This window comes from Sardina pilchardus, chromosome 9 (genome assembly GCF_963854185.1).
Source record: "Sardina pilchardus chromosome 9, fSarPil1.1, whole genome shotgun sequence".
NCBI lineage: Eukaryota > Metazoa > Chordata > Actinopteri > Clupeiformes > Clupeidae > Sardina > Sardina pilchardus.
In genome coordinates, this window is record NC_085002.1 from 17469038 (window position 1) to 17486076 (window position 17039).

The following is a 17039-nucleotide window of genomic DNA, read 5'->3' on the forward strand; positions in this document are numbered from 1 at the left end:
TATTTATTTATTTATTTTTTTGTATTATTTTTGCTACTAGGTCTGGGTAATATTACCAGAATAGTTCTAGAATACTCCCTTTCCAGTTAGAGTTTTCAACCTTTCATGGCAAACTTGGCAAGACATTTATGAACGTCCTTATGGGGATGCTGTTTGATATTATGAGATCAATTTTAATATTTGAAGGTCAGGAACTTACTATTCACAATCTGACCTTTTCACGTACAATTCCAATTCCGATCTGCATAGTGACTCTGTGCTAATGAAGAAGACGTCGCTAACAGATTGTTTTGCCAAATGACTGCATGGGATCAGAGAGAAAGATGTACAAAGGTCACCACCAAAAGAAATCCCATTTTCAATGATCAATGTGGAAACAGTGGAGAATATTTATGCCCTGATTTCTGAGGCCACAGAGCTAATGGTGTTCATCGTCTGTGGGAGAATAAATAGCCTGTGTCTGGGAATTGAAGGCAATTTCTGAGAGATGAAGGATGTAGACAATGAACCACACAGGGAGTGTTCAAAAGTAAAAACTAAACTAAGTTTCTCTGGCGTGAGGCTGCTTTTAGATCTGCATAACAACTCTATCAGGCGTTCACCTCTCCTCCTCTCCTCTCCTTCCCTTTTCTCTTTACTCTCCTCTCCTCTCCTCCCCTCACCTCCCCTCATACCCCACCCCATCTGCCCCTCTCCTCGCCTCCCTTTTCTTCTCTTCTCCACACCTCTCCCCACTGGTGACATCCCTGCAGGTGGCCAGCGGTGGCGACTCCAGCCAGGGCCAGGTGGAGATCTTCTCCCTGAACCGGCCCACGCCGCGGGCCGTGAAGACCTTCCAGGTGGGCGCCCCGGTCCTCTGCCTAGAGTACGTTCCAGAGCCCGCCCCTCCAGAGGAGATGGATGCCGAGGACCAGAGGAGCCCGGTGGGCATAGGCAACACGATCTGTGCCGGCCTGGACGATGGCAGGTAACCACTATAGCCTGGAAATGTCCGAACTCATTTACAAAGCGAATACAGTCTGGTAACTTTTTTGACTCTGAGGAAGACGCAGTGCATCGAAACGTCAGTCTTTTGTGCACCACAATAAGTTATTTAGTAATCTGAGTGCTCCGGTCATCTCTGGGTTAGTCTATTTGAAGTAGCCCAGCCAGCGTTTCACAGTCTGGTAACTCTTGATTGGGAAACTGGCAATAAACAACACCAACAGTCAGGGAGCAATGTATGTGGGTTTACTTTTGCTGTAGACATTTTTCCAACTGCGTTTTTTTGACGTTTGCAGGTGTTGCTGCTTATGTTTTGGTTTCGTCTTCCTCTCTTGTCGCCGATTGGCCTTTTTTTTTCTTTTCTGAGGGAAACGGTTATGAACTATGGTGTTCCAGACTAGATATCCCTGAAAGAAGATCTGGATGGGTGGGGCCAGGCTAGGTGACTGCTACTGTGCCTAAATAAAATCTTGGATCAAAAATGGTGACTAAAATCTGATCATTTTTGTCTTCATCTGAGTTCAGAGCACCACAACTGGCACAATGCTTTGTTTTTGTCTTGTGATTTTTGGTGCCGTGTTTGTTGATGATTTGGTATACTGCTGCAGTTTTGCGTCGTCAACCTTAACTGGCGTTGTCATTGAATGAAAACAGCATTAGACAGACTGTCTGGAAGTCTAGATGTGTTGTTCAGATTTGTGGGGTAGGAGTGTCAAAAAAAAATAGAGGAAAAAAACCCCAAACTCTTTTCAGAACTCTCTGTAATTATTTTGGATACACAAGCTCACACTCTCTGCATGTTTGTGTTGATTTTTTTTGCCGGCGTGTTATGCTGATTCTTTCCCCCTCATAACAATCCAGTCCCGTAATGTATTCAGCATCATTTGTATTCAAGCCTTATCCCCCTCCTGCTTCTGTGAGACCTAATAGCAAAGACAACATGACAGTCAATATTTGAGGAAACCACAACACCCAAGACAATTGTGTTTCCCTCCCAGCCTGGAGAGATGGTACCCACTTTATCTGGTTTCCCGCATCCACTGGTGCTCACATTTACAAGTTCAGTCGAGGAGAGGAAGTCAATAGTTTCTATCGCAAGAAAAAAAGAGTGAGATGTGGCTTTTGCTTACAACTCCAGAAAGAAGTGATGGAAAGGTAACATCGCCGAATTATTCATTTTTCAGTTGTTTTGGTATGCAGAGAAATGTGTAATGGGAAAGCAAGGACATGGCCTTGCTTTTTTTTTTTTTAGAGTGGAACGCAACAGGCCATGTGTAGATTATTATTTCTTGCTGACTAGTCGAGATTCAGACATACAAGACAAAAAAACAAGAAGCACATCTTAGTCTGTCTGTTTTCTGAGCTACTTAGGCAATGACCTCAAGTCCTGACCAGCAATCTCTCTCTCTCTGTTTCTTTCTTTCTTTCTTTCTTTCTTTCTTTCTCTCTTTCTTTCTACCCCCCCCTCTCTCACTATCTCTCTCCCTTCTTCTGAAGTTCATACTGTACCCTCATTAGTTTCTCGTGTGTGTTCTCTCCCAAGCATCCTGGTGTACGGCAGTGTGGACACGGCCGCCCAGTGTCTCCTGACCTTCCGCAACCCTGTGGGCTGCCCTGTCCTGTGTCTCAAGCACTCGGCCAACTGCCTGTTCGCTGGGCTAAGGGACGGCACAGTGCTGGTGTACCAGCGCCACAATGGAGGTGAGATCTTTACCTTGTGCATGTTGGCCTTTGAGACCAACGTTCATTGACATTCTGACTCATTCAGCACACACCTTTTAGCCTCTATGTAAATCTTTTTTCCGCATTGATATCGAGGGATACCGGAGACTCAGCAGAAAGGTTTTTGAGATACATTTAAAATACAGTGTTACAGTTTGATCAAGAAGGATTATATCACAGGATGCAATAGTATACCACTGTCTGGTCTCGAAGACACTCCTACCAACACATTGTGCAAACAACAAACCTAATCACTTTGTCATGAGCTGCTCTGAGGTGTTACTTTTACCCAATTTGATAATTTCCAAAATCATTAGCTACAACATAGCCAACGTGTTTTAAATTATTCATTTGATAGATATGCTTAGCCTATATATGTGTCAAAAATGTCCTGTAAGATGGACATTTGATACGAGGACACAAGGAACTGTTAGCAACTTCATCCATACAGGAGTTCTTTCACTAAAAATGTTTCTGCTGTGCAGTACATTTGGGTCTGCGAGAGTTTTTGAGCTCATTTAGCTGGACTGGAATAAAGGCCATTTAAACACATTTGGCTCCACAAGGACAGCACAGTAAGGAACATATATGACGAACAATATGAGACCATGGGCAAAAATGTGTAAATGATCATGCTTTTTCTGCGGTATAAGGAAAGTGGTCTTTATGTGATGTTTGCTAAAAGGTTTGGAATTGAATAAGATTACTGAAGGCGAGAAAATGGAGACCCATTGAAATGTGGTTAGCAAGGACCGCTTGCACTTCGTCATGATAGTTATTAGTCAGGTAAAAAGCTAAAGAATAAAGCATTGTCCTGAGAGCAAAATGTCTTCTCTCTTTCTCTCTTTCTCTCTCAATTCAATTCAATTCAATTCAATTCAAGGTTGCTTTATTAGCATGACTGTAGGTACAGTGTTGCCAAAGTACAACTCTCTCTCTCTCCCTCTGTCTCTCTCACACTCTCACTCTCTTTCACTCTCTTTCACACACACACTCTGTCTCAATTTTGCTCTCTCTCTGTTTTAATACAATTTCTCTACACGAGTCTCTTTCTGGCTTTTGTTTCTCTCTCTCTCTCTCTCTCTCTCTCTCCCCTGTCTCTTGACATCCTCTCCCTCTCTCTCACCTTTTTCCTCCATGCTCTCAGGTGTCTTTTTTCATGTTCCCGTGTGCTTTAATTTCTAAATGTGTGAGGTAAGGAAGCTGTCATGTTTCCTACAGGACTGTTTCCCTTTTGCACACATGATCAATGGTCATGGGATTGAGACTTGATGCTGTCTGTGTGTGTGTGTGTGTGTGTGTGTGTGTGTGTGTGTGTGTGTGTGTGTGTGTGTGTGTGTGTTTTAGTGCTGGGCGGTATGGCCAAAAATGTATATCACGGTATTTTTCAAAATTCTGACGGTTTCACGGTATATGACGGTATTTTTTTTTCCATGCATAATCAGGTGTTCGCAACATTTTCTATGGGTTGACCAAGGAATTACTGCAGTAGATTGGCTTAGGATGGCCTATTTTACTGTCATGATGAGTGAATATTGTAGAATAATTCCACACTAGTAGTAGTATTACAGGTTGCATGGCCATGATGCTGTTTACAAAGAGGCACTCATGATTCTAATGGGCAATTGCAGTCAAAATACAGAACTTTTACTATGCAAATTGCACAAACCCACACAAAAAGTAGTGCAAATACTTAAACTTCAAGTTCAAGCCCAAGTACACTGTTTTCAAGTAAATATAAAAAGGAGATATAAAACAAGTGACTAAGTGAAGAGACTGCTCCGCTAATATGCCTACTCTGTCAAATATAGGCCCATCAGAATCATGCCGTGTTGTTATTGTGTGCTCTACACATAACGTTAGTGGTAGGCTAACGTTTACAGAATTCACGTGAATGTCTTGTTAGCCTATCATGTTACGGTTCGCTAAGCAAAATGTAAACGCAAAAGTTCGTTTCAGTGCACTGATGACAGTCAAGATCATGACTAACTAACCATCTAGTATTGTTCAGTTCATGTCTGTAACATGTTTTACTTGCTACTTGGATAATTTCAGCGAATCTTATTAAGGTAAGATGAATTATAAGAGCATAAAGCTTTCCTGTGTTCGGTGAGTTCGCCTACTAGCCAGCTAGCTAGTTAGAGCGGTGAACACTCTTTTGGTTTTTTTTGCCTACTGGAAAATCCCTTTCAATGTAGATTATTAAGACCAGTGATGCTTTCTTTAACTAGGGGAACAATTTAAGGTATTCTGTGCAACACCCGTAAATAAATCCCTTAGCAAAGGAACAAATAAGCCTTCTGCATCATTATTAAAGGGAAAACGTGAGGTGTCTTGTGCTACAGGCTCCACTGTTTACTTTCTCCATGCGTGTTTAGAAGCGCAACACTGAAAAGGGTCCCGTCTGAAACAATGACGCGCGACGCAGCATTCCGCCCACAGTGTAATCAAATACACCGGTATGGCGGTATATTAAAAATTCATATCATAACGAAAATATACACCGGTATTCGGTGTGAACCGGTATACCGCCCAGCACTAGTGTGTTTAGGATAGAGGGATTGTTGCATGCTTGGCATGCTCACTCAAGTGTAAAATACTGCAAGGGGTCTCCGCTAACTCACCACACGCACACGCACGCTCACGCGCACACACACTCACACAAACACAAATTTCACACACACACACACACACATAACATCCACACCTGCTCAAAGAGTGACAGGTGAGTCACAATAAGACTGACCCCAGCTTTTCCCTCTCACCTGCCAATGCAAAATGCAGATGCCAACTCACTTTTTCCACTGAGGCAAAAAGACTAGATCGATTTGTTGCCTCACTCTTGCATGGATTAAATATCACTACTTGTGTAATGTCAGTGTATTTGCAAGAAAAAGGACACACATGGTGAAATGTGACACAGAGGGACTTGGCATAGGGTGATGTTTGCTGAGCTCTGTGGAGATGTTTAAGATTAGTGTCGCTGAGCTGCGCATTTCCCTTTTAGAATGAGGAGCGTATAGAGGTTCAGAAACATACGGTTCGCTTCTGAGGGATGTTTACATAGATTGCGAATGTCTATTGCAGCCCATTTGACTGTGCCTGGGAAAATCGCCATGTGTTCAGTCATGGAGCTGCTAGTCGGGGTAACAGTGAGGACTTTTATGTTCTAGAGTGTGAAAAGTAATGTTGGGTATTGTGCAATATGCCATGGATATTGAGTTGAATATAAAAAAGTGATAAATAAATAACATTCTCTGAAGTGATAAATAAATAACACCCACATGAGCAATAAAAGCCTCATGAATGGAACACCACTGGGAATTTTGTTCTGAAAGTTGTGTGTGTGTGTGTGTGTGTGTGTGTGTGTGTGTGTGTGTGTGTGTGTGTGTGTATATATGTATGTGTGTGTGTGTGTGTGTGTGTGTGTGTGTGTGTGTGTGTGTGTGTGTGTGTGTGTGTGTGTGTGTGTGTGTGTGTATGTGTGCATTTACTTGCACTTGTGTGATATCCTTTATTGCTTTCACAACTTAGGCTATATTAAAAGTCAGTTATTACAGACGAGGCTGAATTCAGATATACTGTATGTATTGTGGCCTGTCCCCCCCTCCCCATAGCCATCTTTGCCAAGTGACTGTAGAGAAATTGGCGTTGCCCTTCAATGATATCTGAGGAGACACTCTGAAAGTTAAAGGACGAAGACTGACATTTAGATTATGCCAGCCAATTAACCTGGGGAAGTTGGAAGCCATTGTGCTGCTGTTCTGGTTTCAAAAGCAAGAAATAAACAACTCCCAATGTTAATTAAATGCCTCAGCGCACATCCTTTCCTAATTTTACTTCATTAACACAGTCGAAGGAAAGAGAGAGAGAGAGAGAAAGAGAGCACACTTATGTAATGTGTTTTATAATGTCTTCAATAGAGGTTGTAATGTGCACCTTCTGATTAAAACTCAAAGGAAGAAGGTCGCCTTTGGTTTGAGGGCTGGGAGAGGAAAGGAGGGGTGTGGGCTTGGATGATTACCCAACTGGCAGGCTAACACTAACACCGCTGATTCAGAACCTCGCCACGCGGCTCTCGTAGTGTCGCCCACAAACGTGTTTATTCTCCGCTGCTTGGTGCACTTCGTACACTAATATCACAGTCCAAGACTTGCGCAAGCAGTAATTATTTTAATTTTAGGCAGACAAGGCTTTATGCTCGACTCTTAAAAGCACCAATTTGGTTTAAATACTGTATCTTGCTCAAGGGCAAAAACGGAACATCGGTTGCCGGTGCATATTAAAATGGCACAGCTATTGGCTCCAGTGTTTCAAGCAGTGCCGAAGCTATAATATGAATAACCGTCTGTGTGAAGGCTTACAGATTTTCAATGTCCCACACTTTCTCATCTTTCTGGGCTCTCTCCCTTGGGCTGTCTGTATTAAGTTGGACATTTCTCGCACCTTTAATATTCTTGCATTGAGTAGGCCAGAGCATTCTGTGAGTGTGTGCTGTCTCAAGACAGGATGTGAGGTCTAGAACATGACTCTTCATTTTGAATTATCATTAGTTTGATGGGGCAAGGTTCCCTCTTATTCTGGCAGCTCTCTGCTCTCCAAGATTTCACCATGTAGCCTTTGTCTTTGTTCCTCACTGTGCTCCACACCATTTGATGGCTAACTATTCAGTATGGGTTATTTGTGGGAATGTTACTTTACACTCTCTTACATCATGTACATATTGCCATTGGTGAGTAGTCTGTGACTATTGATTACTAGTAGTTCCTTTAATTGCTTGTTATTGGTTGCAACAACTATTTCTACTTTGGAAAGATGTCTAATAAGACCACAGAGGAAAACTGTCAAAAAAGGCCACTTGTAGCACTATCACAAGGATGTTTCAGAACACTTAAGATGTAGGACTTGGCACAAGATTCAACCATTATAGTTATTTTTGTGTAATAACATGTTAATTACACTGTAACAAGCGTTTTATACAGCATTTCCCAAGCTCGAACTGTACTGACTTAACTGGGTGAGATTGTACTGGATCAGCGATGCAACTGATTGGTACTCATCTCATAAACATGTGTGATATCATCTCCACTATTACAGTCCAAATGTAATTGTTCTGACCCTGGCCATCGTTGTTGTTTTGACAGGTGAATTATGGGATCCCGCGTCTTGCAGGAAAGTGAGCGTCGGACCAAACCCTGTGAGGACGCTGCTGGCCCTGGAGGACTGTGTGTGGGCCAGCTGTGGCAACTCGGTATCTGTGATCGACTGCTCTAGCCTCGCTACTAAGGTGAGAATGGAAATAATTCGACAGCTACCCCAAAGCCCCATCCACTTACATATCCCATAGATAGTGTATCTTAGGGGAAGAGATAGCACGATGAAATTCACCTCATATCTAGACTGACATGAGATTGTACTGTAGGTGAGGATCAATTCAACCACACATGGTTTTCTCTTTTCTTTTTTACCCAACCACCTTAAGCTGTTTTGCCTTCTTTCAATCTGCTGCTGTGGGGTTTGTCTGGTGCTTTTTCCCCCCCTCCCACATGACTATGGATGTAGAGTCGGAGCAAATGTTCCCAACACCACTACTCGCTCTTAGCCCGGGGCCATTAAAACAGGAATCAGGAGTCAAGCCCGCTGATACCAGCCACTGAGGATGCAGTTCAGGGAATTTGTTTCTCTGTCTAGCCTTCGGTAACACACAGCCAGTTTGCACTTTTCCCCGGATTTGTGGACAGGGCAGGATTTTTTGGTGGGAAGTTCCTCCAGAGAGCAGCTTTGAGCAGTGGCAGTGACTTTTCGATTCGCTTAGTGCCTGCACGGTTTGATCGTCCACGGATGGGGTGCCAGCTGTCAAGCTGGCCAAGCGAGGAAGGAAAGGAGGGAGGAGGGGGGGGATGCTTGGGAGGAGACAATGTTTTAGGATCTGTCTATTATCCATTCGTCTTCCCCCCTTCTGCCACCCCCCTGTCTCCTCCTCCGCTCCCCTGACTCTCTGGCTCTCTCTGGGGTTAAGTGCAGGCCTTTAACTACACTGGGGCAGCGCGGGTCCCTCCCAGGGCCGTGTTGGTGCTGGGGCCTTGAGCACAGGCTTCAGTGGAGCTGCCGGGTGAAACGGCAGACATGCTCATGTGGCTTTGGCCTTACAGGGGAAGATGGTGGCAGGGGAGCCACACTGGGCTTCTAGGACAATCCTCTCCCCATTCATGCTGTGATGACTGACCCCTTTGTATGGATCTCTCCCCTCTCTCTCTCTCTCTCTCTCTCTATCTCTCTCTCTCTCTCACTCTTTCTCTTGCTCTCTTTCTCTCTGTGTCTCTGTGTCCCTCTTTCTCTCTGTCTCGATATCCCTCTATTCTTGCCTGCATGCTTCGTGTCTGTGTTTTTCCAGGTGAGGGCTGTTTTGTGTTCAGTGGCTCTCAGCTTGAGTCAGCAGGCTGGAAAGGGCAGTTATTGACTCAGACTACTAAGCAAAGAGTGGAATGTGGTGCAAATAGGCAGACCTGCCTGGAGCCCATGCTGTGCTCCATGAACAGTAAACATCTTTTAGTCCACGTGGATGGCTGAGGATCAACGCACCTCATCACTACTGTTCTATCCATCTTTATCCTGCAGGACAGAAAGCCCATGCATACACACCTACATACTAATTAGGGATGCACTTGGACTTGAATATGTTATTTGGAAAAGCAAGAAGAGTGCGGCATAAATGGATGCTGAATCTTCATGAATAAACAAGTTCTTATAGAGGAAAATAGTCAGCTCAATTACCGACTGTGCATCAACCACTGTCTCCTCCGATCAATTCCTGGATGATTTCTGATCTCGGAAGCTGCCCCACAGTGTCAGCATGGCCATTCAAACCAGGCCATCACTCAGGGAAAGGAGCTGGAGGCATTCAATACATTTGATCCCATACCCTCATGTCTGTACATCACTTGTCATTTAAAACAAGTCCAAATATAAAAAGCAGTGTTTAACCTTGCAATTCAGTCGATAGTCTTCCATAGCAGGATGCCGATAGTTTTTACCAAGTTTTAACCAATCAAGCTCGCACCAGTGTGCACCAGCCAAATTGTCTGGGCGCGCTTTATACAATTATCCCAATGAACAATGGTGCCAAGTCTATCATGTTGCCTGAAAACGCTTCAGTTGATTTTGTTTGTTCGCTATCAAATCTGTTTTACAATATATTGACAATAGAATATATATATATATAAAAAGGATCAGGAAACCGAGATTAAAGCATTTGTCGAGACAAACAGTATTTTGGCTGTTCCCTTAACAGGTTTCACGGTATAGGCTATTTTGTTGTTCTAATTGGTATGTTCAGTTGACTGAAGTGACATTTTCCCTGCAAAATCAGTTGAGACACGCCCCACAATCATGTCCCAATCAAACAGTATCAGACAAATGATGAATAGAATTATGTATGGCTACATCAGGCAACATTATACCATCATCTCTAAGAAATTGTCAAAAACATTAAAAACCTATAGGCCATAGGCAGTTGCAAAACAATTAAACTTGTGCTTAAAGTTTGAGTGATTGCACAAAGATATTTATTGATAAGAACGGGGGATTTTCCAGTTTGTTCATTTTATTTACCAAAGGACCTGTGCATCTATAATACTTAAAACAAGCATACCAACCAATATTTACTAGATTGAATGCACATACTGTAGACATACTTAGACAAACACACACATGCACATATGCATCCACACTCCTCACATAAACATGCAGCATTTACCCTTAGTTTGTTCAAATATGATTATACGGAGAGAATCATTTCTCTTCCTCTTTCTCTCTCTCTCTTTCTTTCTTTCTCTCTCCCTCCTCCCTCCATCTCTCCTCATCCTCTATCTCTTTATGTCTGCTCCATGGCATCAGAACAAACTCAAACTCAAGGAAATCTGCACACAAACACCGTCTGATCTTGGCAGCCAGGGCTTAATGAGTCTGGACCGCTGTGGATGAAGCCGCTTTGATCACACTAGACCGCTGGGACTTGCTCTTTCTCCCTCTCTTTCCGACCCCCTCCCAGTAAACTCCCCCTCCCCCCTTATCACCCAGGCGAGGCAGGCCCCATCACAGAGAGAGGCGCCATACCCTTTTGGATTTGAGGGCTTTTTTAAGCACAGATGCACCTTGTCACTCGGTTAAATGGGGGGCTAATCGGAGGGTGAGAATTCCCCTCGCATCGAGGGCTTTCCACTTTTCCCGCCGAGGCGGCGGAGGATCGGGGGGATTCGTGCTGCGAGAGCGTTAATGTCTGACTGGTAAGGCGGCGGATTCGGAGCTTAGTGTGACTGAGAGGGAGCTGTCGGCTCTGCCATTACTCCTGTGGTTTGACTCAAGGCACTTGGCATTGCCGGAACTAGTAAGGCATGCAGGAACTAGCCAGTAGCCGCCTGAGAGTCTTTTGTTTGTCCTTAGACAGCTGAAGTGGAATGGTCCCTCACACTGTCTGAATAGATTTTAGCAACTCAAAAACATTTATTTCACATGGGCCACACATACAGTATTGGAATCCCATTCTTTGCAAACCCACAACCCATAGGAGACGAACATAATACTAATCAGTTTGTAAAAGTCTGAATGTCTGAAAACATACAACTCACCAGATTGTTGGTTGGTAAGAACTCTACTTCATGTGTGTTTAGAGTGTGATTTGTTCCTTTGGGTTTACATTTCTGTTAAAGGTTATGGAAATGTATATTTGAGGATGGGGCCTTCAGTGTTATCGGCACCAGCAGAGAGAATTTATGTGTTGGATAAATCATCAGCTATGAACCAGTCAAGCACATTCCACTTAGACACGCGTCACCATCTTCCTGCACAGTGATGTTCTGAAAGGTTGAGGCAGGGCTTCTTATAAGATTGACAGACTCACATTCACAGAGGAGTCTAATCGTTGTCTATAATTACACGTGCTTGCTTGCGTGCACCCATTCACACACACTTCCTTGCACAAACCAAGGAAGTATACACATGTGTATTCAGTATTCAGTGTTGTGTATCTGTTTTTTTTTCATCTGAGACATTTTCCTCAAATCTCATTTGTCCCCTCTACAATGATATTGTTCCCTTTCCTCATTTTTCTCTTTTACTGGCTGCCTCTCTGTGCGAGCCCGAGCTTGAGCATGAAAATGGAGCCCAACGTGTTTGCCTGCCCTAGCGGAGTGAACCCCAACTGCCGAGGAGTCAATTAAAAGAGAAAACACATCAAAGAAGTCCCCCCCACTCCTCTCTCTGCTCTCAAACAAAGGAGGTCCCTCTGGCAAGGGCATACAAACAGGTGGTAATCCATCTCCTCTGGAGGGTGGGTAGAAAAGGAGGGTGCATTTGCGCCTATCCACCCCCCTTAACACACACACACACACACACCACACACACACAAACACACACACACCACCCCAGCGCTGCTCGTGGCTAATCTTGGCGGCCAACGCCTGGGTAACTGCCGGTGATAGCGCTCCCGTCGGTTGCCGTCTTCCGTAGCGGACCTCGGAGGGGAGCGTGCAGAACCTTGATAAGGCGCGACACGCTTCCTCTGGGGTGCCTCATTACGGATGCGCACACCAAAGACCCCCCCCCCTCCTCCTCCCTCCTCCGCACCCCAGCGAACGCTTCTGTGAGTTAGGTACAGGGGAGCTGTGTGGCATTGCATTACACCGATTCCTCCTCTCCCTGAGTCAGGGTCTTAGTTTTGGTTTGGAGGACAACTGCAGTCCTTGGAAACCTTGTGTGGCCTCTCAGCTTCACTGGGTTTAGATTCCGCGAGAGCTTGTGTCAAGACTGTTGTGCCAAACGATCTCATTTCCCACATGGCTGCTGAGGAATTGAAAATTATTGTCGCAGAACTCATAATGAGGAAAAATAAAACTTTTTTTTCAAGGAGAGGGGGTTCGCAAAGAGTAAAGCCCTGCTTGACTTTTTTTTCTCTGGGCCCACTTAGCCACAGAGAGAGAGAGAGAGAGAGAGAGAGAGAGAGAGAGAGAGAGAGAGAGAGAGAGAGACCCAACACAAATAGTTGCACTTGGCAGTGGCCCTGGGTAAATCATTATGGCATACTCCACCAGCGACGTGAGAAGAGGTTCACAGCTATCAATAAAGGGAAACTGACCCTGTGGCTGACCAGAAGCTAGCCTGCCAAAAGGTCTCCAGAAGTACCATGGCATAGAGCCCTTTCTCCTTCAAAGAGGGCTCCATTAGTGCAACCTCTTGGCCACTTGGACCGTAGCCTAATTTACCAGCAACCCGAAATATCACACCCTCCTGGAACAGGATATGTAGCTGCAACAAAACATCACCAGGTTGTAAGGTATAGACACATGTTGAAGTAGAGTAAAAACAGAGCTGAAATATGATTGACAGACTTGCTGTTGGATTGCCATGAAGAACTTCTACTTGTATTAGTATTTGCTCACAGCAAGCCCAGTGGCTGAAGGCTCTAGAGTCCGCTGGGCTTTTTATCACATTGTGTCCTAATTATGTCAACATGTTGATTTGCACTTCGCCAGTCCCAAGATTGCCCGAGTATGCTTCGTAACACAATACTGATTATTGTGTGTCCTCTAGCAATGTAGAAAGATTTGCTTGGATGCTACAGTATGTCAATACACCACTCTCAGTTGATGAATGGCATAGACAGACATAGCCAACCTTGGTGCATTGTCATACTTTTAATGGTATATGACGTTATCAACATACTTTATTCAATAGTTCTCATTTTTAGTGACAGAGAAGGAGAGGAATAGAGGGCTTTGCTAAGAGACGGAACAATGCACTCTGAAGGATAAGAATTGTGTTGGCTGTGAAAACGTTTGATAGGGTATTGAGCGTTAGACGAGTGAAGCAGTGATAATATTTCATGGAACCATTATTAATCTGACTCCATAAAATAAAGAACTTGACCTTGAATAATTACCAAATAGATGATTAACTATTGCAGAGTAGTGGCATGGCATGCAGGAAATATATAAATGCTCAATCAGTAAACCATAAAGGTAAATGTGGCCAATGTCACTTAACATTGAATGTAAGGTAAAACTCAGATAGGTAAATATACTGTAACAAAGTAATGAAAAAACAAAGCGAGTCTAACCGAATAACAAACTTAAACTTAACCAGTTAGAATATAAAATTCTCCAGATAAAACAATCTGAGAGAGAGAGACAGACCTCCAACAGCAGACCAGACAAAAAATCAAGAGGCAGAATGGAACAGAGCCAAAGGAAAGAGAAGCTGAGAAGAATATGGTCTCCCCTTTTATCTAAAAACAACTAAACATAATTAACATATAGATGGCATTCACCTAGGAATGCCCTGAATCACCATCTTTGTTATTTAAGAGCATCCCATCAGAGATTGCATCAAATATCCCAGGTTACAAAAGCGTCATATGCGTTCACTTTACTGTTCTACAAGTGACAATGCTGTACAGGTATGTCTCACATGGAGACATGGAGGAGCAGATCCTAATTTATCTTTAGACAAATATAGTTAGAGGCCTGGGATTGAGTTAAACCTTCAACAGGGTGACAGGCTGAAACCAGAGACTTTCCAGTTCATTATCTATCTATTAATGCAAGGAACGTCTGTCTGTGTGTCACTCTGTCTGTCTGTTCCACGCATAACTCTCGAACCACTCATCCGACTGCTCTCAAATTTGGTGGGTGTCATGCTAATGGCACGAGTGTGTGCAGTGCCAGCTCTTTTGTCAGCCTGAGACCTCTCCACTGGTTTAGGTATCCAAATTGCTAGCCTTACACTATTGAATAGCCTTTGAAGTGGGTACTTTCACACCAGACACACTTTGTTTGATTGCATCAGACCTATTTTTCTTTCTAACTTTCTTTCTTGACAACACAACAAAACAGCAGTCAAACTCATACCCCCTGCAGTGATCAATTCTTGGCTCTCATTAGCAAAGCAAGCTTTTCTGCTTAAGAGTTCATTAGCTTGCTAGGCTAGCAATCCAGCTAAACACTACTAGCTTAGGATCAATGTACAACTCTTTGTTGCTATCTGTCACTCAAAAGCAAGTCCGAGAGACTGGAGAGGCTTCACACTTTCGATGAACTCTTCATTTTTTTTTTTTTCTTCATACAGGTGAAAGTTTCTGCCTATGAGGTGGTATACACCCTTTGAGAGATCAACAGACCATAGGCTATGCTGCGGTGACACTCAAATATTATTTCGGTTGAATGGAACAAGAGTAATCTTTTGGAAATTGAGCTTATTCTTTGTTGAACAAATATTATTATGGATTACCTTTGAACTTTTAAACCAGTGTAGTGCTTCACAGCTTCATAGGTCGAAATTTGAGCATATTTACACATAATTATTCGGTGGCCTTCATTTGGGTTATATGGTAGTGTCCTTGAATTTAAGGATGCATGCAGATTTCTTTGCTGTCTCCACCTTAAGCCCCAGTGAAGTTTTAATGAGCTTTTCAAAAAGTATTGTCAATTAAAGTCATGTTGATGTAGGTGATAGAAATTGATTAGTTAATTTATAAAATAATGAGGCTGTTTGCATACAGTTGGTCCTTTTAGATTTCAGTATGAGTGACAGAGGGGTTGTCAGGTAACAGCAAAAACAAATGGATGAACTCCAACTGGTTTCCTTTCATTCACTGTCAAATTCATCAGAGCACTCTTTGTCTGCACACATTTTTCTTGCCTCTGCAGTGCCCAGTTCGAGCCAGTTTCAAACTCCACTTTGGTTCCCATGGTAATGCTACAGTCTCTATTTCTTCTCTCTTCCCTCTACTGCCCCCCTCCCTCTCCCTCTCCCCCCGCCTCTTCCCTTCTCCTCCTCTCTCCCCTGGGTCCTCCATCTCCGCTCCTATCTCCCCCTCCAGAGGGTGGAGGTGCACCAGGACCCGATGGTCAGCGTGGGGCACATGGTGCGGGCCGGCGGTGGCGTGTGGATGGCCTTCTCCGAGGGCTCCTCCATCCGCCTGTTCCACACGGAGACCCTGGAGCACCTGCAGGAGATCAACATCTCCACTCGCTCGGGATTCCACCACCCAAGTAAGCTGGTGTTTGTTGCTTCTGTCGTGGGGGAATCGGTTCAGCTCAATACAGTAAACCATGTCTATTTACCACTTCTTTCTGTAGTGCTAGTCCTGTAGTAGTCCTGTGGTGCTCTACAGGTTGAGGTTGTCTAGAATCAACATCCACACAGAGGAGAAGAATTATCATTTGGGGGCGATCGAGCATATTCTAATATGCTTCAATGAAATGAGACTTAATCTATTTGTTCGACTTTCAGAGCCAGTGTTTTTGTGTTTATATGATGTCTCTGAGCCAGTCCATGTTAGTGACTGCCTCTCTGCATGAGTGAACACGGCAAGAGAAGCACATGCCATGCATCAGTAAGTCAGCTGGCTCCTGGCCTTGTTTTGTCTGAGCATTTTTCAAGGGGCAGCAATTAAGCAAAACTGTGTCGCCACTTCATTTAGAAAACACACACACACACACACACACACACACACACACACACACACACACACACACACACACACACACACACACACACACACACACACACACACACTCACTCAGGTTCGGTTCACACTGGACCTGCTATTCCGGTTTCTGGCTCTAGGGACAAGGGCCAAATGAGTAACTGCCCTGAAACTCCAGAGAGATAAAATGGCGCCACAGGCTTGTGAGATGTTGTGGTGTTGGAGTGAGTGTGTTTGAGTTTGTGTGTGTGTGTGTGTGTGTGTGTGTGTGTGTGTGTGTGTGTGCGTGTGTGTGTGTGTGTGTGCGCGTGTGTGTGTGTGTGTGTTTGGGGGTGGGGTGGGAAGGTTAATAAAAATAAATAAAAGTGACGCAGGAGTGGCTCTACGCTGAAGACAAAGCTGTTCATTCCAGGGGTTGCTATGGAAACACTCTTGTCTTGACTCCAACAACCCTGGCATGCTGGTGATGTGCCAGCCTCATCCCTTTTGTATCTGTCCCTTTTCTTTCACTCCTTCCTTCCCACCCTCCCCTCTTTCCTCTCGCTTCCTCCCCTGTCGCTTTTCACCGTCTCTCTCTCTCTCTCTCTCTCTCTCTCTCTCTCTCTCTCTCTCTCTCTCTCTCTCTCTCTTTTTCTCTTCAGTAGCTCTTGTTATTTTTGCTTTTTTGACGAAGAAGGGAAAAGAGGCAGCTCGTCCAGCTCCCCTTCATCCTCCCTCCACGCAGCATCATCTCGGGCCCCTGTCTGTATTCTCTAAACGCCGCCGCAGACCTCCTCCGGATCTCGCTGCACGCTGCCCCAACACTTCAACAGATGAAATATTAATCAGTGACCCCCCCCCCCCACACACA

General features: G+C 44.2%; 1 protein-coding gene across 1 annotated transcript in view; it reads left to right on the forward strand.

Moving 5' to 3' along the window:
• Positions 1-17039, forward strand: part of arhgef10la (Rho guanine nucleotide exchange factor (GEF) 10-like a) — a 121266-nt gene that overhangs the window by 95229 nt on the left and 8998 nt on the right. Inside the window, exons 22-25 of the mRNA XM_062544971.1 lie at positions 753-967; positions 2528-2685; positions 7851-7993; positions 15581-15752. Coding sequence (XP_062400955.1) covers positions 753-967; positions 2528-2685; positions 7851-7993; positions 15581-15752 — 688 coding nt within the window. The remainder of the gene's footprint in view (positions 1-752; positions 968-2527; positions 2686-7850; positions 7994-15580; positions 15753-17039) is intronic.